Here is a 22,136-nt window from a genome sequence, read left to right as displayed (position 1 = left end):
TGATTCAAATTAAGTGGAAAGAAACATTTTGCAAATGTGAAGTAAAATATCTGTTTAATTAGATCGTAAAGAAAAGAGATTAAAAGTAATATTTTGTAGGATGGTAATTACTGTTTTTCAGAGTAGTCTGGTTTGTGTTTTGCTTTACATTTCAACGTGATAACTGATCTCTTTGGGGTTCTGGGCTTTCTTTGTGTCTTTAATTACTTTAAAACCGCAGCCATTGCCTTTATTTTGTTTTCCTTCCCCTAAATAAACTTTACAATGGCTTGCTGAAATTCCCTGTCTGTTTGTGGGGGACAACCCAGAAAGATTAGGCCTCCTCTCCACCCCCCAGCATGGCTCGAGGTTACAAGCCAAGTCATCAGAAGGGGGACTCTGACAGCAAGATAAGAGGAAAGGATGTTATAGCAATCAAGTTACTGACAGGCACCTGAGATGTAAAGATACTAGATTGCTCTCATTTCCTGCTTCCAGCGAGTTCACATTCCAGTAGCTGGGCTGGTTTTTTTTTTAAAAAAAACTTTTTTATAGTCGACACATATAACTTCAAAACTTTACAGGAGACCACCAAAGTACATGAAAGCGTTTGAGAGGCTTTTGAGTAACTCGAACACATTGCAACAGAACTGGGTTGCCAGACTTGACATTTAAAAAAACACAGAAACCCTCAAGAGACAAAAACACACTTCCTAGCAGGGGCTGTGGGAGGTGAAATTTAGCTGGGCTGATTTTGGAAAAGAGGTGGGCCTGACCTGTGAAGCTGCCTCTTACCTTGTCCTGCAAAAATGTAAGGGTAAGCACATTCTCGCCCCCTTCCTTGGCCGGGGAACCAAAGGCTCCTGATTCAGCTGCCACACTTCTATCCAGGCAAGACCACCAGCAAGGGAAGACCAACCCTGGCCCCAGGTGCTTATAAATTCCTCCATACAACTCATCACTTTTTAATGGCGTTGTCAGACTGATCATCTTCCTCTGCTTCTTCCTTCCACCCCCCCTTACCTTAGAATCATAGAACTCTAGAGTTGGATAGGACCACAAGGATCATCTAGTCCCAACTCCTTGCAATGAAGGAATCTTTTGCCCAATATGGGGCTTGAACCCACGACCCGGAGGTTAAGAGTCTCCCACTCTACCAGCTGAGCTGTCTAGTGTGCGTCTTGTCCTTTTGGTTTGTAAGCCTGTTTCCCTCGGTCTCTCTTTCTCCCCTTTTTAAATTTACGTGAACCATTTTGAGAGGTAAGATTGGCCTGAAAAACGGGATGAAAATGTCTTAGAGCAAATAGTCACCCCGTTGGTCTAGCGCCTTCCCCAATTCTGTACCCTCCAGAGGTTTTGGTCCCACAGCTCTCCTCATAGCTGATCATTAGTCATATTGGCTGGAGCTGATGGGAACTGTAGTCCACCAGACTGCTGAAGGTTACATCTGTCCACCTAACTTAGTCTTCTCATGACTGATTGGCTGTGGCTCTCCAAGGCACCAGGCAAAGGTCATTCCCAGCCCTGCTACTTTGGACCAGGTCTAGACATTACGGCGCCGAAGGCAGCCATTTATCCTCCCCTCTTCTTTCTGGGATAACGTGGCACAATTGCATTGCAAGTTTCCCTGGCCTCCACTTCGCATGTGGGTTAGGGGGAAATTAAGCATTATGCTCATTCCTGTATTCTGTCTTGCTGGATGTTGCTGGGAGAGAGAGAGAGAGAGAGAGAGAGAGAAAGTGAATGAGGATCTCATGGAGTATAAGACTACTGTCATATCTTGGGTTGAAGTAGCTTCAGGTTAAGCATTTTCGGGTTGCGCTCCGTGGCGACCTGGAAGTAACGGAGCTTCCGGGTTTCGCCGCATGCGCAGATGCTCAAAATGACATCACGCGCATGCACAGAAGCGGCGAAACATGACCCGCGCACATGCAGATGCGCAGTTGTGTGTTACGTTCTACCCAGGATGCGAACGGGGCTCTGGAATGGATCCTGTTCACATCCAGAGGTACCACTGTATCAGTACTGTCATCACTGTTGGAGGCAGTATGTCTCTGAATAACTGGTTGCTCTGAATAACCAGGTGGGAAGAGACCAGAATCTTGCCCACTTGCACAAGGTATCTGGTTGGCTGCTCTGAGAAGAGGATGACTTGACCCAGTAGGACTCTTCTTATGTTTGTAGCAAGGTTCAAGTCTCAAATCAGCTATGAAGCTTACTGACCATTGGCTATGGTGGTTGGGACTGATGGGAATTGGAGGCCCATACTTGGTGTAAAAGATTACCTGAAGGCAGAATCTTTGAATTCCACTGCAACAGAGCACTGATAGGTTTTTAAAAAGTAGCTTTCAAGTCCTTTATTCGAACCTTTGTGGCTTTTTTTTATTTCACCACTCTGCATTTACTGGATCTTTCTAAAGCAGTGAGTGGCACAAATTTACGGCACCATTTACTTTTAGATACATAACTCATATTCTTGCTCTCCTGGGAAAATTGGCAAATGCCTTTTGATGCCACTTGTGTGATGCATTTGGTAATTTTTTTTTTTTAAAGCAAACCATTAATCCTCCTCTTTCCCTGATTGCTCTGAATTGCCTCTGGTTTTGCTGATCGCCGTACTCTGTTTTCTGTCAAGGAATAGATAGCAGGAAGCAGGACTCTCCCTTCAAAGTGTTTATCAATAGAGAGCATAATCATGGATACTGCAGCATGTCATGTTAGGTAAAAACTAATTTGTAAGCAGCACGGCATAAAACTGGGAAGACAATTACATGTAAAAAGTCATTAACATTGATCTTTTTTGCATTCTATATCTGTCTATCTATATCTATCTCTCTATCTATCTCTCTATCTCTGTACACACACATAAAGAGAGAGAGATCTATCAGTGTGTATTTAAGAAAGCAGTTTTGAAAAATAGTCCCTTAAGATTTTTTTATGGGAGGGAAGGGCATAATAATAATAATATATGATTAATAATTTTAGTTTCTTTAATGAAACATTAGTTTAATACAACATTTTAAGGAATGTACCTAGACATGAGCAAAAACCCCAAGCTCTGGATGAGAGAAAGTTAAATAGAATTTAAATTACCTGCCACCAACTTTCCCTGTGGATTTATCTGGGACTTAAAACACTACTTGCACAGATAGAATTCCAGTGGCTGATCAGAAATCCTCTGTGTGCCCCTGTGTTTTAATGGTTTCTCACTTGCTTGAATAAGCATGGTCTCCTGTTGTTGGTTCACGTTTATTTGCACTCACATTTTCACCGCATGATGTTTTATCTACCATTTTATTTACATAGGCTATTGTGTGTTTTTTTTACGGAGTTGCATCTCCAGGCATATTTGTGTTGCATGCAAAGTCTCGTTGTGTCATGAGGACTCCACTACAGCAGTGATCACTCACAGAGATGCCCATAGGCTTACGAATGAACAAAGGCAACCATTCACCTTGACTTGCTTTTTGCATTATTTGTGCCGATTGCGCTATGGGGAATTTGGAAAAAGGAGATTAAAGTTTTCACCTAACAATGAAACATTAAGAGTTCAACAGGTCTGCACAACCCACCAAGCCACGCGCAGCCCAGCTGCCACATTTTGTCACTTTTAGCCCCTCTGTTTTGGGAGTACCAGGCGGCCTGGAGGTTTATCAGGCTCTCTCTGCTGTGCTGCTCTATGTTGCTGTTAAGTCGCAAGGTGTGCAGGCCTGTTTTCTGAGCTAGACTTGCTCACACTGAACCAGTGGCGAATACAGGCATACCTCATGTTGCATCCGCTTCATGTTACATTCTTTCAGGCTACATCCCATGGCGACCCGGAAGTACCGGAAAGGGTTGCTTCCGGGTTTCGCCACTCACGCATGCGCAGACGCGCAAAATGACGTCACACGCATGTGCAGAAGCGGCGAATCGCAAGCCGCGTTTGTGCAGACGCGCCGCTGCGGGTTGCATTCTTTTCATGTTGCGAACGGGCCTCCGGAATGGATCCCGTTCGCAACCAGAGGTACCACTGTATTGATAAGGCTTCTCAAATAGCAATTTCTAAAAATCTGTTTTCGGTAGAAGCTTTAACTTAGCTATGTATGAAACTCATTCTTGCAGCAGCTATGTAAGATTGGTCGTAATTCTCTTATCCTTCTGCTACTTATGGGCAAGTATTTCAGAGGATGACCTTTCAGTGGCCCCTGCAAAAAATCATGCTGGACAAGGTGAGCAAACTAGCTCAGTGTAAGTGTGCTAGAATGCCTACTTGTAAAACTTCACACTTGGGTGTGGTTTGGCTGTAATAGATGGTGCTACTAATGTGTTTTGGGGGTCTTCCAATCTGCCACTTCTCCCCACTCATTTACCTAGCTGGTGGTCCAGATGGCTCCATTAAGACCTTTTGGTGTATATATGCATATTAGAGTTGTCGACTGACCTTCTCTCTCTCTCTTTTTGGCAATCAGCTGCCTTGCTTTTCAGTGACTGACAATTCAATTGTGTTTAGACTCTCACCTGAAACCCTGGCGAGACACTGCCAGTCACGTGTTGACCATACTGGTCTAGATGTACCAGTGGCCCATCATCTTTCTGTGTTCCATCTCATGCACTATCCCCCTGGGCTTCCTAATAACCCCTCTGACCACGTCCCAAGCCCTGCCTTGATCCCTGATTCTTCCTCTTCCCTGTTGCCTCCCCGACCTCAAGCATAAAGGCAGCAGCAGGCTTAGTGGGAAACCCAGAATCAGTGTAGGAATATCTGTTTGGCAGAAAGCCATGGTCTCACCAAGGCTCTGCTTTGAAAGCAGGGAGGTGGCAATGGATCCAGCTGCACATAATGACCCAGGAGATGACAATGGAGTGGAAAAGTTGACCTTGGGGATGCAGGTATCATTCTTCTTTAGAGCAGCCTTCTCCAGCTTCCTGCAGTGCTGGCTGGAGCTGATGAGAGTTGTAGTCTCATACTTTGGAGGTGCCCAGGTTAGGAACATGGCAACACTGAAAGGGGTCAGATGATTGCTCCATCTAGCTCAGTATTGCCTACGCTCACTGCCAGGTGTTCTCAAGGATTTCAGACAGTCCCTCCCAGCCCTACCTGGAAATGCCAGAATTTCTGCACAAAAAGCAAATGCTCTACCACTGAGCGCCTACCACTGAGCTTGATTTTTTTCCTTTCTGGATTAACACTTCCTCACTCCATTTTCCTTCCACCCTACGTGTTGGTCATTGAAACAACTTAGCCACCCATGTCCTAATTTAAATCTGACTGAAACAACACTTCTTTCTGAATTGTAGCACATTTTTGCAGTTCAATCATATGGATGATTGATTCCCTTTTCTTCTCTGAGCACTGACACAAAAGGGAATAACTGTAGCTCAGTGGTAGATTTATAGATCTATAGAAAGAGCACATCTGTCTGCAGTTCAGGTGGGCGTGTGTCGAATGGTGTTGGCTGGGCGTGCATCGAAGCGCATTTTAACCTGCATTTATGATGAGCTACAGATTTGCAATAGTGTGGAAATGCTATTAGATAATCTTGAAGCAGACAACCAGAATTATGGCGCAAACACAGATGGTCCTCAGCCTATTGAATATGTCATATAAAGCAGTCAAAATGCCCCTATAGCATCCCCTGCAGCCTCTTTGATTACTCACGAGTAAGTCCCACCAAGTTCACTCTCAAATCAATGTGCATAATGTTGAAGTCCTGCAGCTTGAGCCTGGGCCTGCTTACTGGGAGCCAGTGTGGTGTAGTGGTTAAGAGCGGTGGACTCGTAATCTGGGGAACCGGGTTCGCTTCCCCGCTCCTCCACATGCAGCTGCTGGGTGACCTTGGGCCAGTCACACTTCTGTGAAGTCTCTTAGCCTCACTCACCTCACAGAGTGTTTGTTGTGGGGGAGGAAGGGAAAGGAGAATGTTAGCCGCTTTGAGACTCCTTCGGGCAGTGATAAAGCGGGATATCAAATCCAAACTCCTCCTCCTCCTCCTCCTCCTCCTCCTCTTCTTCTTCTTCTTCTTCTTCTTCTTCTTCTTCTTCTTCTTCTCTACTCTACTCATAATAACATCAAGAAGAGCCTGCTGGATGAGGCCCATAGCTCCTCTATCCCAGCATCTTGCTCTCTTGCCTGTGGGAAACCCAGAAGCAGGACTTGAGAACGACACCACTCTGCAGCAACTGGTTCTCAGAGATATGTTGTCTCTGACAGTGGAGGCAGACGTTCATAATCACGTTCATAGCTTTTTCCTCCCTGAATTTGTCTAACCCTTTTTTAAAGCCACCCGTGGCCATCACTACTTCCCCTGGGAGGAGAATTCCATAGTTTAACCACGTGCTGCGAAGAAGTGCTTTCTTTTGTCTGTCCCGAATCTCCCAACCTTCATTAGAAATCCAGCATCTCAAAAGTTCTAGGTCAAGCTTCCCCAGATGTGGGTCTCCAGCTGTTGTTGGGACTACAAGTCCAAGTCCTCCTTAGCTAGCAGTACCAGTGGGTCAGGGATGATGGGAACTGTGGTCCAAAAACAGCCCGAAACCTAAGTTTGGGTCTCAGTAGTAACTACTGCCGTGCTTAGGGCTGCAACTTCACAATGCTATGTATGCTTAGTCGGGAAGAAGGAAATCAAAATCCCACTGAGTTTCAGTCTGTAGGAGTCAGTCACGTTCAAGTAAGAGTGCATAGTGCTGCAATCACAGTCATACCTTGGGATAAATATGCTTCAGGCTGAGCGCTTTCAGGTTGTGCTCCGCAGCGACCCGGAAGTAACGGAGCGCGTTACTTCTGGGTTTCGCCGCTCGCGCATGCGCAGACGCTCAAAATGATGTCACACAGAAGCGGCGAAACGTGACCCGCGCACGTGCAGATGCGCTGTCGCGTCTTACGTTCTGTTTGGGATGCGAACGGGGCTCTGGAACGGATCCCGTTCGCATCCCGAGGTACCACTCTACTGGTTTTTAATATACATATATATATATATATATATATATGCAGGTTTTGGTGTCTTCGGGTGTCTTCCCATGTAAGAGTCGGGGTGTCTGTGCGACGTTTCGACGAGGTCTCACTCGTCATCTTCAGGCTGGTGCTTTCGGCTTCTTGTTACTTGTTACTGTTCCAGTAACAAGAAGCCGAAAGCACCAGCCTGAAGATGACGAGTGAGACCTCGTCGAAACGTCGCACAGACACCCCGACTCTTACACGGGAAGACACCCGAAGACACCAAAACCTGCATTCCTGTACCCGTGAAAATCTACGAAAGCACATATATATATATATATATATATATATATATATATATATATATATGCAGGTTTTGGTGTCTTCGGGTGTCTTCCCGTGTAAGAGTCGGGGTGTCTGTGCGACGTTTCGACGAGGTCTCACTCGTCATCTTCAGGCTGGTGCTTTCGGCTTCTTGTTACTGGAACAGAGCAGAGTCTGGTGTTTGAGTTCCTATAAATACTGTTGAGGGGTGTGGTGTATAGCCTCCAACGTTCTGGGCAGAGAGGAAGTTCCTAGATTAGTGTGCCTTTTCTTCTTTTGTTCCTTAATTACTTGAGGGATATCTTGGGTGATTTCATGTATCTTGGGTGACCTCAAGTAATTAAGGAACAAAAGAAGAAAAGGCACACTAATCTAGGAACTTCCTCTCTGCCCAGAACGTTGGAGGCTATACACCACACCCCTCAACAGTATTTATAGGAACTCAAACACCAGACTCTGCTCTGTTCCAGTAACAAGAAGCCGAAAGCACCAGCCTGAAGATGACGAGTGAGACCTCGTCGAAACGTCGCACAGACACCCCGACTCTTACACGGGAAGACACCCGAAGACACCAAAACCTGCATTCCTGTACCCGTGAAAATCTATATATATATATATATATATATATATATATGCTTTCGTAGATTTTCACGGGTACAGGAATGCAGGTTTTGGTGTCTTCGGGTGTCTTCCCGTGTAAGAGTCGGGGTGTCTGTGCGACGTTTCGACGAGGTCTCACTCGTCATCTTCAGGCTGGTGCTTTCGGCTTCTTGTTACTGGAACAGAGCAGAGTCTGGTGTTTGAGTTCCTATAAATACTGTTGAGGGGTGTGGTGTATAGCCTCCAACGTTCTGGGCAGAGAGGAAGTTCCTAGATTAGTGTGCCTTTTCTTCTTTTGTTCCTTAATTACTTGAGGGATATCTTGGGTGATTTCATGAGTGATATTCTGAATACCACTGGGTGGGTCATTAAGTGTAGATTAGTTGCTAAAGCTTTCGTGTCTTGACCTCTTGAGCTTGTGAAGAGTTTTTCTGAGAAGATGGCTGTGCTGCATTTAGTTGTGCTCTGGCTTGGCTTCGTGTATAGGGGCGAGCTGTGGTTTTGTGCCTTGTGCCAGCCAGATCTGTGTAGGGATTGCAGGGGGGTGCAGCATCCGGAGGTGCCACTATAGTTTGGCTACTGGATGGAGTCTGTAATATGTCTGTGGAGAGGGTCTGGGTTTGGGTCTGGTGTGGTTGATTGGTGACGGCGTTCTGTGTGCCTCTGGTTCTGGTGTCGGTTTTTGTGGGGAGGGCTAATTTCCAGATGTCTGGCAGGCGGGACGTGTCGTCACGCTTGTTCATGTTGTGAGGGTGTTTCTCTATCTCGATGGCTTCCATGATTATTCTCTTGTGGTGATGTTCCATGTTAAAGAGCAATTTGGAATCTGCAAAATTAATTTCGTGTCCTGTTTCTTTCATGTGTTGGAAAAGAGAGGAAGTTTTTTCTTCTTTTTTGACGGCATTCTTGTGTTCTGCGATACGTGCATTTATTCGTCTGTTTGTTTGTCCAATGTACGTGGCTGGGCAGACTTTGCAGGGTATTTCATAGACCCCTTGGTTTTCCAGCTGGATTTTGTCTTTTGGGTTTCTGAGGATATTGGCTATTTTTTGGTTGGTGCAGAAGGCTGTTTTGATATTGTGTTTATGGAGGATTTTGCTGATTTTGTCTGTAGTGCCCTTGATATAAGGAAGGAGGGCCATGCCATTGTTTTCTTCTGTGTCTTGGTTTTTGGGGGGTGTTTCTTTTTGGATTAGCTTCGTAACCCTGTTTTTCTGGTATCCATTGGCGATTAACACATTTGAGAGATTCTGTAACTCAGTTGTCAAGTGGTCTTTGTCAGCCAGGCGTTTGGTTCTGGAGATGAGAGTCTTGGCTACGGAGTTTATTTGTGCAGGGTGGTGGTGTGATTGTGCATGTAAGTAGCGGTTGGTGTGTGTTTTTTTTCCGGTAGATAGTGTGTCCTAGGGAGCCATCAGGTTTTTTGTAGATTAGGACGTCAAGAAAGGGGAGTTGGTTGTTGTCTTCTATTTCCATAGTGAATTGTATTTTGGGGTGTAGGCTGTTGAGATGTGTGAGGAAGCTATCTAGTTTTTCTTTCCCGTGTGGCCAAATTACAAAGGTGTCGTCAACATATCTGAGCCAAAGTTTGGGTTTGTGTTCTGACTTGTCTAAAGCATTGGTTTCAAAGTGTTCCATGTACAAATTTGCGATGACCGGTGAGAGGGGTGATCCCATAGGTGCTCCTTCTATCTGTTTGTATCTTTGTCCATTGTGGATGAAGTACGTGTTGGTTAGGCAGTGGTTGGTCAGGTCCAGGATGTATTTGGGGGGGTTGTATTTGTTTTGAATGGCTGTCAAGGCTTCATTAATGGGCACTTGAGTGAAGAGAGATACAACATCGAAGCTCACAAGTAGGTCATCGGGATGTAGGTATTGTTTCTTTATTGTTTCTATGAACTGGAAGGAGTTAGTAACGTGTGAAGCGATGGATTCTGCATAGGGCTGAAGTTGCTTAGCGAGAAATTTAGCGAGATTTTGTAGAGGTGAGCCTATGGAGCTGACTATTGGTCTGAGTGGTGTTCCTTCTTTGTGTATCTTGGGGAGACCGTAGAGTTTGGGGCATCTGGATGATTTTTCTCTGGGGATGATTCTTAGCTGGATTTCTTCACTGATAGGAGAGGCTTTTATTTTGGATTTGGTGGTTTTTTCCAGATAGGTGGTGGGATCTGTTTTTATAGGTTGGTAGGTAGGGTCTTGGAGTAGATTTGATAGTTTTGCTTGGTAGTCCGATGTGTATCTATATAGAGATATATAGATATATATATATATATAGATATATAGATATATATATAGATATATAGATATATATATAGATATAAGCCATAGAATTGTAGAATTAGAAGGGACCCCAAAGGTCATTGTCCAGCCCCCCTGCAATGCAGGAATCTCAACTAAAGCATCCTTCCAGATGGCCATCCAACCCCTGCTTTAAAACCACTGGATCTCATTTGTCTGTCTCTCCCTTTTGTCTGCAAGGTAGCCGCCTTTGTGGGCAGCTTCTTCCCCGACCTACCCCCCCTCCCTTGGCTCACAGCACCTTTGGCAGCATTTGGTTGCAGACTCCAGTGCCTTCCTTGTGCAACCCCAGAGGGGGTAACCTCCATATAAGGTTTTATATGGAAAGAAGGCCATTAAAGTGAAGATTCACTAGGGCTGTGGGGTAGGGAGATTAAGTGTGTGGATTGGGGCGGGGATTGTCACAGGATAATAAAACCCCTTTAACAGGGCTGGCTTAACGTTTTAAGTGACATTTAATGTTTCTAACAGTAACTTGTGTTTCCGTCACGCCCATCCATTAGCCAGGTGTTTTTGTTGCACCAACTGGAAAAAAATAGAAGTAATCTCACCGCACAGCTGGGGCCTCTGTGGGGTGTGGGGAATAGATGGGGAGTAGGCCCCTTGCTACAGGGAGCTGGTTATTCTTATTTTATTGTTGATAGTTTACAGAAACCAGCCGAGCTGTTTATAAGGGGCTCTTTTGACACCTTGAGAAGGTTTTTGCCCCGTAAAATGAGGGAGGGGGACAGCCAAGTAAGAGGGAACATGACTGTAGTGCATAAAATCATGCGTGGGGTAGAGAAAGAGGACACAGAGAAGATTTTGTTCTCCTTTCGCAATACTAGCGCCCAAAGAAGTTGGATGTGGGGGCTTGTTGTTCATCCTGAGTTGAGGATCACTTGATTGAAAGGACAGGTAGAAAACTTATAAGTAAATAAATAAATGTGAATTCTGGCAGGAAAACTGGTCTGTCAAGGGTGTGGGAAGACAACATGGATGCAGGAAATCCTGCTGAGATAACTGCTGGTGGAGCTGTGAATTGAGTTGAAGCTCCCAGTGATCAAAATTTAGCCCTCCAAAGGTTTACTTGCTTGCGCATTAATACCTGCATTAAACATTAATACCTACTGGCCCTCCAATTAATAATACTCCTTTGGTGTCGCCATCATCATAGGAAGGCAGCAGTGATGTTGGTAGAAGTCGTTCCAGTGCGTCTATATCCCACAAAGGTGGTATATCTTATTTCTTGGCTGCAATACTCCAGATTGTAGCTGAGGATTCATATGTTGCTCTATGAAAATAAATAAAGAAACCTTTTCACATAGATAACTAGCTGTCATGGAGAAGGCTTCTGGTGTAGTCTTCTCTGCAGCATGCTACTTGTCTCTAGTTTGTGTGTGGTTTTTGGTGTTGCAGTCTCGATGGCATTGTTTTATAGCCACTTTGGGAGGGCTGTTGGTTTTAAAAAGTGGTTGAATGCCTTCTTGGGCGAAGTCAGACTGTTGGGGAGTTACAGCGCCTGCTGTGGCTGTAGAGACCAATATGGATGGGAGAGACATGTTTTGTTGCAGCTGGGGAAGATGAAGGTGTCTGGTTGTGCTGCTCCTGGTTCGGTGGATGTACCATACACCTGGAATTGCCTTCCTCTTCAGGTTTCCCTGAATCTGCGCCTCTCCCAGACACAAGATGACTTTTCATATACGGTTAAGTGTTTAGCATAGGGGTGTATAACATGTGGCCCTGAACCACACCTCCCATCATCCCTGACCACTGGGTAGGGCTGATGGGAGCTGGAGTCCAAGAACATCTGGAAGTCCACACCTTCTGCAGCCTTGCTTTCGAAGATGGAGATAAACAAGGGTTTATAGAGCAGCATTGCCGTGCAATTTAATTTGCTTATGACAGTCATCATGAAGGCCAGTTTATCCAAGGGACATTCCTGATTGCATCTCAGGTAGTTTTTAATTTTTAGTTAGAAGCAGCGGTGGAGGCCCTGATCTGGGTTTAATTTTCCCTGTGTTTTAGAAAATATCTTTGTATAATGGGAGGGAGGGGAGGGAGTTTCCTCTGCCCTGAACATAAGCAACTTCCTCTGGAACTTCAAAGTCTCTCTCCCCTCCCCCCTGCAACAGGGTCTCCAGCCACAGAGAGAGAGAGAAGCCATAATTAACATGCCTTTCAGTAGAACCCATAAATCATTGTACAAGGTGTGTGTGGAGGGGAGAGGCTGAAAAACTGGGGGCAGCAAGAAGCTACAACCCTAGTGAGATAACGCAAGTATACGGAATAATCCATACTTGACCCAGGTCCCCAGCACTTCTAGAATTACCAGACGTTCTTGACTAACTCTGCAAACAGCAGGGATACATTTAGAACAGGCTCTGAAATCAGAACATGTTTATTTTCTGACGGGTATTTGTGTGATTTGTTTACTTTTTCTTCTTTGTTTGATTAGATGCTTTAAGAATATGTATGCCTTCGTTCCTTTGTGATTTCAGTAATGATTAAAACAGCCACAACAATGATTTCCCACTCTTGTCATAATGGTTTAGGGGAAATTGCTAATGTTTCTATTGCGATTTCCCCAGAATGTAGTGCAGGAAAACGTGTAATATTTGTAGTTTAACCCCTCAGAGAGCTACATTTCCAAGCACCCTTAACAAACTACAGCTCCCAGGATTCTTTGGTGAAAGCTGCATGCTTTAAATATATGGAGCATACTCACCAGCTTGAGTGAAGCAGTTTGTGAAAGACCTGAGAAGACAGAAAAATGATGCTTGCGAATTCCTTGGTCAGATACAAAGAAGTGCATGATCACCTCCCAACAGAGCTTATCAAAAGGTGATGCAAATTGTGTTACATTACTGCATGCTGCTGATTTATCCTTCTCATCTTGGCTGTACAGTGGTACCTTGGTTCCCAAGCTTAATCCCTTCCAGAAGTCTGTTTCAAAACCAAAACGTTCCAAAACCAAGGCGTGCCTTCCCATAGAAAGTAATGCAAAATGGATTAATCCGTTCCAGACTTTTAAAAACAACCCCTAAAACAGCAATTGAAAGAAATATCAACAACCTCAGATATGCAGATGACACAACCTTGATGGCAGAAAGTAAGGAGGAATTAAAGAACCTTTTAATGAGGGTGAAAGAGGAGAGTGCAAAATATGGTCTGAAGCTCAACATCAAAAAAACGAAGATCATAGCCACTGGGCCCATCACCTCCTGGCAAATAGAAGGGGAAGAAATGGAGGCAGTGAGAGATTTTACTTTCTTGGGCTCCATGATCACTTCAGATGGTGACAGCAGTCACGAAATTAAAAGACGCCTGCTCCTTGGGAGAAAGGCGATGGCAAACCTAGGCAGCATCTTAAAAAGCAGAGACATCACCTTGCCAACAAAGGTCTGTATAGTTAAAGCCATGGTTTTCCCAGTAGTGATGTATGGAATTGAGAGTTGGACCATAAAGAAGGCTGATTGCCGAAGAATTGACGCTTTTGAATTATGGTGCTGGAGGAGACTCTTGAGAGTCCCATGGACTGCAAGAAGATCAAACCTATCCATTCTGAAGGAAATCAGCCCTGAGTGCTCACTGGAAGGACAGATCCTGAAGCTGAGGCTCCAATACTTTGGCCACCTCATGAGAAGAGAAGACTCCCTGGAAAAGACCCTGATGTTGGGAAAGATGGAGGGCACAAGGAGAAGGGGACGACAGAGGATGAGATGGTTAGATAGTGTTCTCGAAGCTACCAGCATGAGTTTGACCAAACTGCGGGAGGCAGTGGAAGACAGAAGTGCCTGGCGTGCTCTGGTCCATGGGGCCACGAAGAGTCGGACACGACTAAACGACTAAACAACAACAACAAAACAGCAATTTAACATGAATTTTACTATCTAACGAGACTATTGCTCCATAACATGAAAGCAATAATCAATGTACTGTACTATAAAATAAACAAGACAGTATTGTAGATGATAAAAAATAAAATTACCCCCCCCCTTACATGCGCTGATGATAGTCATTGTTTGGATGGGGGGCTTTTATCTGTTTCTACAGTCACACAATCAATCAGTAGCTGAACTGGGTTCCACACAGTCACAAAAACAAGTCACAGTCAAAAAACCGAAAAAGCCACACAAACGAAAACGCAAAAAAATTAGCAAAAGCCAAAGCTCCAAATATCACCTTTGTGTTGCGTGGGTGCTTGGGACTCCACAGCCGACAGACTCAACAGGAAGCCTCTGATTAGCAGCAGGGGACTCAATTTACAAACGGAACACACTCAACAGGAAGCAGAACGTGTTCAGCTTGCAAGGCAAAGTTCACAAACTGGAACACCTACCTCCAGTTTTGCAGCGTTCTATTTCCAAGTTGTTCATAAACTAAGCTGTTCTAAAACCAAAGTACCACTGTATTAACTTAGGTTCACGCCCCAGCCCTTTAAAACCAGGGCTTGCAGTTGTCATAGTCTTGTGGCACCGCTTCTCGTTGGCAACATACAGCACATCACTGTGACAACTGCACACAGTGAAGAGCATGTGACAGTGACCAAGAGAGAGGGGGGGGGTGTACACTCGTGTTTATTGCTACGATAGCACTACACTGTTCTTACCATGTAAGGAAACATAAATACAAGTCTGTGGCAACAGTTAGGCTCAGCTTAGAGGACTTGAGCTGGCAACTAGCGGGTGCTGTGGCTGAGCTGGCGACAGTAGGAGCAGCTGTGTGTCGGGTGGGGCTCAGGTATAGTTTTCTGCTTAGTCGCTTGCTTGCAGGTAGTTTCTACCCACCTGACACACAAGCATGTGAATGGCAAGATGCATGGCTGTACAGTTATACCTCTTGTTACGTTCGGTTCAGGTTACGTCTTTTCAGGTTGCGTCCTGCGGCAAACCGGTTACTTCCGGGCTTTGCCGCTCATGCATGCGCAGACGCGCAAAATGACGTCATGTGCAGAAGCGCCGAATCAAAACCCGCACAGATGTGGGTTGCATTCCTTTCAGGTTGCAAACTGGGCTCCGGAATGGATCCCGTTCACAACCAGAGGTACCACTGTATACCTAATTCCATTTTTCAGGTTCAAGAGATAATTACAAGTAGTGTGCTCACCCATTTACTGCAAGAAATGATCCTTGAGTATAAGAGGGTAATGAGTAATTCCAAGTATCAGTGGCAGGGCAGTAAAAAGGAGGAGAAGCTTCAGATGTATGTCCTAATTAAAGTTGGAAAAGGTGGGTTATAATGGGATATTTGCTTCCTGGTGAGCATTCACAGCTTGTCATTAAAGCAGCAAGACTTTGGGGTTGTGTGTGTGTTTTGAGAGGGGAGCTAATTTGGGAGGGTGGTTTAGAAACAGTCCTAATTCAAATAGGTGATCTGCTTTGTCTGCCCTTATTACTAACGAGTGAAATTAAAGCACCCCTCCCCCTCCTTCTTTGAATTAAATACACAAGCCATCAGCTGGGCTCTGATCTTTCCATTTAAAACCTTAATTGTCTAAAGAGCTCAACGTGAGCCCTTGAAGTTGGCCGGGTCTGTTGCAGGGCATTAGTGTTAGCTGCAGATTTACAAGCAAGCTGGATTTAATCTTTTGCTTTAATCCCTGCGATAGTCCTGTTTGGAGAAAGCGAGCCTTTTGCGTGTTTTAGGAGATAGGCAACGAGAGTTTCCGAATGAGGGGCTCCAGCAGCTTGGTGGCACAAGGTTATGTGTGGAATCTGCTGAGCCTTGAAACGAATTAAATTATGAGGGAGGGAAACTCGGTGGGGAAAGAATAGGTGATGCTTTTAATTCAGCACCTGTGTGTGTATATCTTAGCGGCTCAGAAAGTAGCTGCAGGCTTCAATTGTGTTTCTCATCAAGAGCAGTTATAGCGTAAAGATGTATTAGCTGAAACGCCCAGGTTCCGTAAGTGACTGGAAAATTTGGAAGACAGACAGTACTTTCAAAGAAGCATTGAAAGTGGTTTCCGGCAGGTATGCTCATATATTTTGCTTCACTGTTGCCTCTGGTCAAAGTGGCTTCACAGGGTTTTTGCTTGTTTGTGTTAGGCAGTATGAAAACCTGCTGAACCTGTTTATCAGAGGCAAAAGTGTGATTTGTCGTTAGTAGGGGGTCGGTCGCTCATTCCTCCCATGCTTGATTCTTTGAAAGTGTGTATCTTCTGCTCTGGTCCCCCGATAAGAGATGTGGAAATTGTGGATGGCCATCATACCCACTACTTTCTGATTCCTTGCTTTCGGCAAGAAGGAAACAATAACAGAGTACAGGAAAGCCGTCCATCAGGTCATGCTATAATCTCTTTTTAATACTCCAAGGTCCAATTTTCATGGCTTGAATATCGTTGTGAGCCTTTGAAAACGAGTTGTGATATTAGTTTGGGTGTGTGTGTGTGTGTGTGTGCATGGAAGTCCCAAGGTTGTTTCTGAGCATGAAGAAGAGATGTGTATATTAGATTTTATTTTTTTGTTTTTTAAATGGAGAGTTAATTAAAAAGGTAAGTAGATGAGCAGTTACTGAATGCACCATAAGTTCTGCTGTTAGTGTGATAATCATTTTCACGCTGGGCATTGCAGAGTAACGCTGCTTATTATGGTGTATTAATCAGCCATGGAGAGTCCGTCAGGGAGCTGAAGAGGGTGGATAGCCTGATGCATATGCAGACCATCATGGGTGAAGATGAGGCCGTGTTCGCAAACTGCTAACAGCTACATTAAAAGGAGCATAGTTAAGCCAAAGGCTCATCTCGTTCAGCCAACAAATTTCACGTGGAAAGACTTCAGGGTGGACATGAGTGCCAGGAGGCCTGCCCGTAGTTACCGTATTTTTTGCTCTATAAGACTCACTTTTCCCTCCTAAAAAGTAAGGGGAAATGTGTGTGCGTCTTATGGAGCGAATGCAGGCGGGAGGCTCTGCTCAGCGCTCCCTTTAAAGAGCCGCACACACACTCCATGCGCTCTTTAAAGGGAGCGCGGATCTTAGGGGAGCCTTAGCTGCGCACAGCCTCTCCCAGGCAGGGGATGAAGGCTCCCCTTGCCCGGGAGAGGCTGCTCGCGGCTAAAGAAGAAGCCAGGACAGCGAGCAGGATGCATCCCGCTGGCTGTCTTGGCTTCAGGGGTAGCCCCGCAAAGCCTCCTGAGTGAAGATGGAGGAGCGCTCCCTCTTAGTTCAGGATGCTTTGCGTTCCTTTTTTATTTCTTGTTTTCCTGCCCTAAAAACTAGGTGCGTGCAATCGTCCGGTGTGTCTAATAGAGCGAAAAATACGGTACTTACGCAGAGGCACAATGGCTGCCTCCTCAGAACATGGGTGATTCTGCCATGTCTGTAAATAATTGTGTACTCTGATTATTTTCAGGCACAGAAAACCACTTGCCCCATATGTAGACTGAGAGATGCATCAAGCAACCTCGTTTGTGAATTGGTGCTTTTCTCAGTGGAATAGGACATTTATGTTTGGGGAGGGGGTCATAGCTTGGTGACGGAATCCATTCTCTGAGTGCAGAAAGATTCCCAGGCTGAATCCCCAGGGTCTCCCGTTAATACGGTGGCAAGTGGTGGGAAAGTTCTCTGCTGGATTGGCTTTTTGCCAATCAGAGCAGAAAGTACTGAACTAGGTGGAACAGTGATTTTGTCTTGGCTTTATGGAGAGGGACCGCAGTTCAACGAAAGAGCGCCAGTGTTGTGTGCAGAAAATGTCAGGTTCAGTCCTCCATTTGAAAGGATCAGGTTACAGGTGATGTGCAAGACTGGCGCTTCACTGCCATCCAGAGTGGGCCTGGCTGCGTTAGATGGCCAAATAGCCTGAAACTTGGCTAACTGAACTTGGTTGGATGCAATGCAACCCTATGTCCTTTATCACGGGTCTAGATTGCATCATCGTAGGCTTGTTTTGACTTTCTCTCCTTTCCCTCGCCTGCGCCTTTGACTTAATTTTGCCTCTCCTTTTCTTTCAGGACCCCCGATTATCAGCTTTAATTTTTGACAAGCTTCAAGTGCCTGAATACTTACAGAAACCCAGGAGCGAAGGGGAGAGCAGGTGTGATGTCTGTGCAGCCCACCTGAACCAGCTGAAGCAAGAAGCCCTGCAGGTCATCCACAACCTCGACCAGGCCAGCTGCCAAGACGCAGCAGACCCCACACAAAGTGCCGCGGCAATGGCTGCTGTGTTGCCAAGGCTGACCTCCCAAAACGTGGTCACTGTGTCCTCTCAGAGGGACGTGTCTCTCATGGCCGGGCAGGTGGGCAGGCAGCCTGGCAAAACGGCAAGCCTTTTCTCCGGGACGGAGAGGAAGAAGGGAATTGGATGGCCGCAAGGGGCAGGCGGGTTCCCAAACTCTAGCGTTCAAGTGACAGTGGCTCCCGGTGGCCTTAGCGGAGCGTTGAGCTCAGTGACGATCCAGGCTCAGCAGTACCTTGAAGGGATGTGGAGTATTTCCAGGATGAACAGCTTTCTCCCTCAAGCTTGCCTAGTAAGTAACCAAACACTTGGCCTTTGATGTTCCAGAAAGGGTGTGTTTTCTTCCTGCTTGGTGGGTTTCAGAAAACTCCTCTGCAGGTTAATTCCAGAGCTCTGGCTGCCCCGTTTTAGCCCCAGAATGGGTCTTTCCTGGAATGTTGCTGGCAGTGCGATGCTTGTGCTGCCCCAGGGAGGATGCTTTTTGTTATCTGTGGTTTTAGAACAGGAGGAAGGAGTGGAGCAGTGGCTTTTTAAATTTAGAAACAAATAGGAAGCACCCAACACCCCTAAAACCAGCAAATCAGGCTGTTAGGTCTAAGACAGTGGTGAACCAATGAGTGTCGAATTGGGGATGTTTCACTGCAGGTCTTTAGACATTATTCAGACAACTGATTCCTTTGCGTGGTGGAGTGCCTCCTTTCCAGCATTCTATGTGACACTTGTTGTTGTTTAGTCGTTTAGTCGTGTCTGACTCTTCATGACCCCATGGACCAGAGCATGCCAGGCACTCCTGTCTTCCACTGCCTCCCGCAGTTTGGTCAAACTCATGCTGGTAGCTTCGAGAACACTATCCAACCATCTCGTCCTCTGTCGTCCCCTTCTCCTTGTGCCCTCCATCTTTCCCAACATCATGGTCTTTTCCAGGGAGTCTTCAATTCTCATGAGGTGGCCAAAGTATTGGAGCCTCAGCTTCAGGATCTGTCCTTCCAGTGAGCACTCGGGGCTGATTTCCTTACGAAGGGATAGGTTTGATCTTCTTGCAGTCGATGGGACTCTCCAGAGTCTCCTCCAGCACCATAATTCAAAAGCATCAATTCTTCGGCGATCAGCCTTCTTTATGGTCCAGCTCTCACTTCCAGACATCACTACTGGGAAAACCAGTATGTGACACAGTATGTGACACAGGTCCTCTTAAATAGGGCCCCATTCACTTGATCCTTCCCTCTCAAAAGGTAAGGGAAAGAACAACAGTTGTGTGAATGTGCTGCCTTCTTAGAGCGCCCTACAATTGCAGGTTGCTTTAGATAAATGCTGTAAGGCAAGACGATGCACCTGTTCCCCCATTATGCAGAAGAGTCAATTGACCATGTAAACTCTTTATTGGCACCAAGTAAGTATGTTTAGAATTGCACCCTAAGGCTGCAACTGTAGGCATGCTGACATAGGCATGAATCCGTGAGACTTACTTTTAAGAAGACAAAAGACAGAAGTACTGTTCTTGGGGGGCAGGGGGTGGGCTGGTGTGGAGGACTCCTTGGTCCTGAATGGGGTAACTGTACCCCTGAAGGACCAGGTGCAGAGCCTGGGAGTCATTTTGGACTCACAGCTGTCCATGGAAGCGCAGGTCAATTCTGTATCCAGGGCAGCTGTCTACCAGCTCCATCTGGTATGCAGGCTGAGATCTTACCTGCCCGCAGACTGTCTCACCAGAGTGGTGCATGCTCTGGTTATCTCCCACTTGGACTACTGCAATGCGCTCTAGGTGGGGCTACCTTTGAAGGTGACCCGGAAACTACAACTAATCCAGAATGAAGCAGCTATATTGGTGACTGGGGGCAGCTGCCGAGACCATTTACACCAGTCCTGAAAGACCTACATTGGCTCCCGTTTCCGAGCACAATTCAAAGTGTTGGTGCTGACCTTGAAAGCCCTAAACGGCCTCGGCCCAGTATACCTGAAGGAGCGTCTCCACCCCCAATGTTTTGCCCGGACACTGAGGTCAAGCGCCGAAGGCTTTCTGGCAGTTCCCTCACTGTGAGAAGCAAAGCTACAGGGAACCAGGCAAAGGGCCTTTTCGGTAGTGGCGCCCACCCTGTGGAACGCCTTCCCATCAGATGTCAAAGAGATAAACAACTACCTGACATTTAGAAGACATTTGAAGGGAAGTTTTTAATGTATGACATTTTAATGTATTTTTAATCTTTGTTGGAAGCCACCCAGAGTGGCTGGGGAAGCCCAGCCAGATTGGGGGGGGTACAAATAATAATAATAATAATAATAATGATGATGATGATGAAGAAAACATGGTTAGGAGTGGCCTGAATCCTGTGTTTATATAACTGGCTGTAGTATTTCTTTGTGGCTGTGTTAGTTTTGCACCAGCGACCGTGTATGGTATAAGAAGTGTTCAAGAGAATGCTTTAAAGTGGTCTTCTCCAGCTGGTGTCATCTAGAAGTTTTGGACTACAACTCCCACCAGTCCCAATTCCTGATGGGAACTGTAGTCCAAAACATCTGCAGGGCACGAAGCTGAGGAAGACTGCTTTAAAAGGGGGTGGGGAGGTAAAGCTGCCTTTTGTCCAATTTTACTGCGTTTGAGCTGTCAGAGTATTGAAGTAAAACTATCCCTCTGTAGCAGTTCCACTTTATGTGATCAGGCTCTGAACTTGTCATAAAGGTAGCCTGGTAATCCCCCTTGACGCCTGTGTAAATAATTACCGTCTAGAACCAGTGCATATTCTTTGTCCACTGAAGAGTGTAATTATGAATGCTACTTTTTCGTAATAGCTTTTTATTCACCCCAAAGTTAACAAACTGGAATACAAACTGTACATGGTTTAGAGATAATCCTCGCATGAAGTATGACAGCTGTTCGAAACTGAATGGCTTCACTAAACTCTAGGAAAATATTGAATTAAAAGTGCAGGATTTTTTTAAGTAAAAAAAAAAATGTAATTACCTGAGTTGGGCTTTGGTTGGGATTCTAATAGATATAAATATTAATCTGTGAGCCTACTGGAAATGTGCAAATGGATGAACAGCCGGGAGGGGGGGGGGAGTTCCTTTGTATATTCCCAGGTAACTGTATTTAAATGCAACGCAAAAGAGAATGGATAAAGGGACTGTCGCGAGGGCAGTAAAATCTTCATAGTAAACAGAGCATGGTTTGCAGATGGCTTTTTCATGCAATATGTGCCAAAACAAAAGTAATGGCATTCTCTAAGGCAGGGGTCAGATTTGATGAAGTGAACATGCGTGAGGGCCGACCAAAGTTGTGGAGCTTTTTTTACAGTTTTACCCCAAAGTTCTTGGGCTTTTACCAAAGTCATTGGGCTTTTTTATAGGATTACCCAGGACATATGCTGCCACGGGGGCCGGATTAAATCGACCTATGGACCTAGGGGATCTTAGTGAAAATGGGCTGCATGGATTTCTGCACAGAAACTTGGGGTGCCTGAGCTTATCCCAAAAGGGGTTCAGGGAGTTTCCACACTGACATAATTTCACAGGAGGGATTCAAGTGCATGCTGGGACTTTAGGTTTGCACAGTTGAAGTGGATTAAAGGGGTTCTGCTGCCCTAGCACAACAAACCCACTCTAAAGAAGAGCTAGACTTCTTGTGGTTTGGAGAGTGGAGGGGAAATGGATTCAGAAGTGTGGGATGCATGAATAACTGACGGGAAGATATTAGGTTTGCCATATGTCTGGGAAAACCTGCACATGTCCTCTTTTAGGGGGCCAACTTGCCCATTTCCCTAGCTTGGGCTGGCAGCGGCTCAGACTGTCCTAATTTTTGCTCTTCAAGAGATGGTAACCCTAAGATACATAAACACCCCCATAAGCAAATCAGGATGAATGCTCATT

The 22,136-nt window shown here is 45.6% G+C and overlaps 1 protein-coding gene across 4 annotated transcripts in view; it reads left to right on the top strand.

Annotated features, from left to right (window-relative positions):
- KIF26A (kinesin family member 26A) overlaps nt 1-22,136 on the top strand; it is a 173,149-nt gene that overhangs the window by 54,070 nt on the left and 96,943 nt on the right. For all 4 annotated transcript variants that reach the window (XM_082216417.1, XM_082216416.1, XM_082216418.1 and 1 more), the window contains one exon: nt 18,049-18,564. In XM_082216417.1, coding sequence (XP_082072543.1) covers nt 18,049-18,564 — 516 coding nt within the window. The remainder of the gene's footprint in view (nt 1-18,048; nt 18,565-22,136) is intronic.

Source organism: Podarcis vaucheri (assembly GCF_965113315.1).
Source record: "Podarcis vaucheri genome assembly, chromosome: 1".
Classification (NCBI taxonomy): domain Eukaryota; kingdom Metazoa; phylum Chordata; class Lepidosauria; order Squamata; family Lacertidae; genus Podarcis; species Podarcis vaucheri.
The sequence above is the reverse complement of the archived record's forward strand: the minus strand, read 5'-3'. Positions and strand labels throughout refer to the sequence as shown.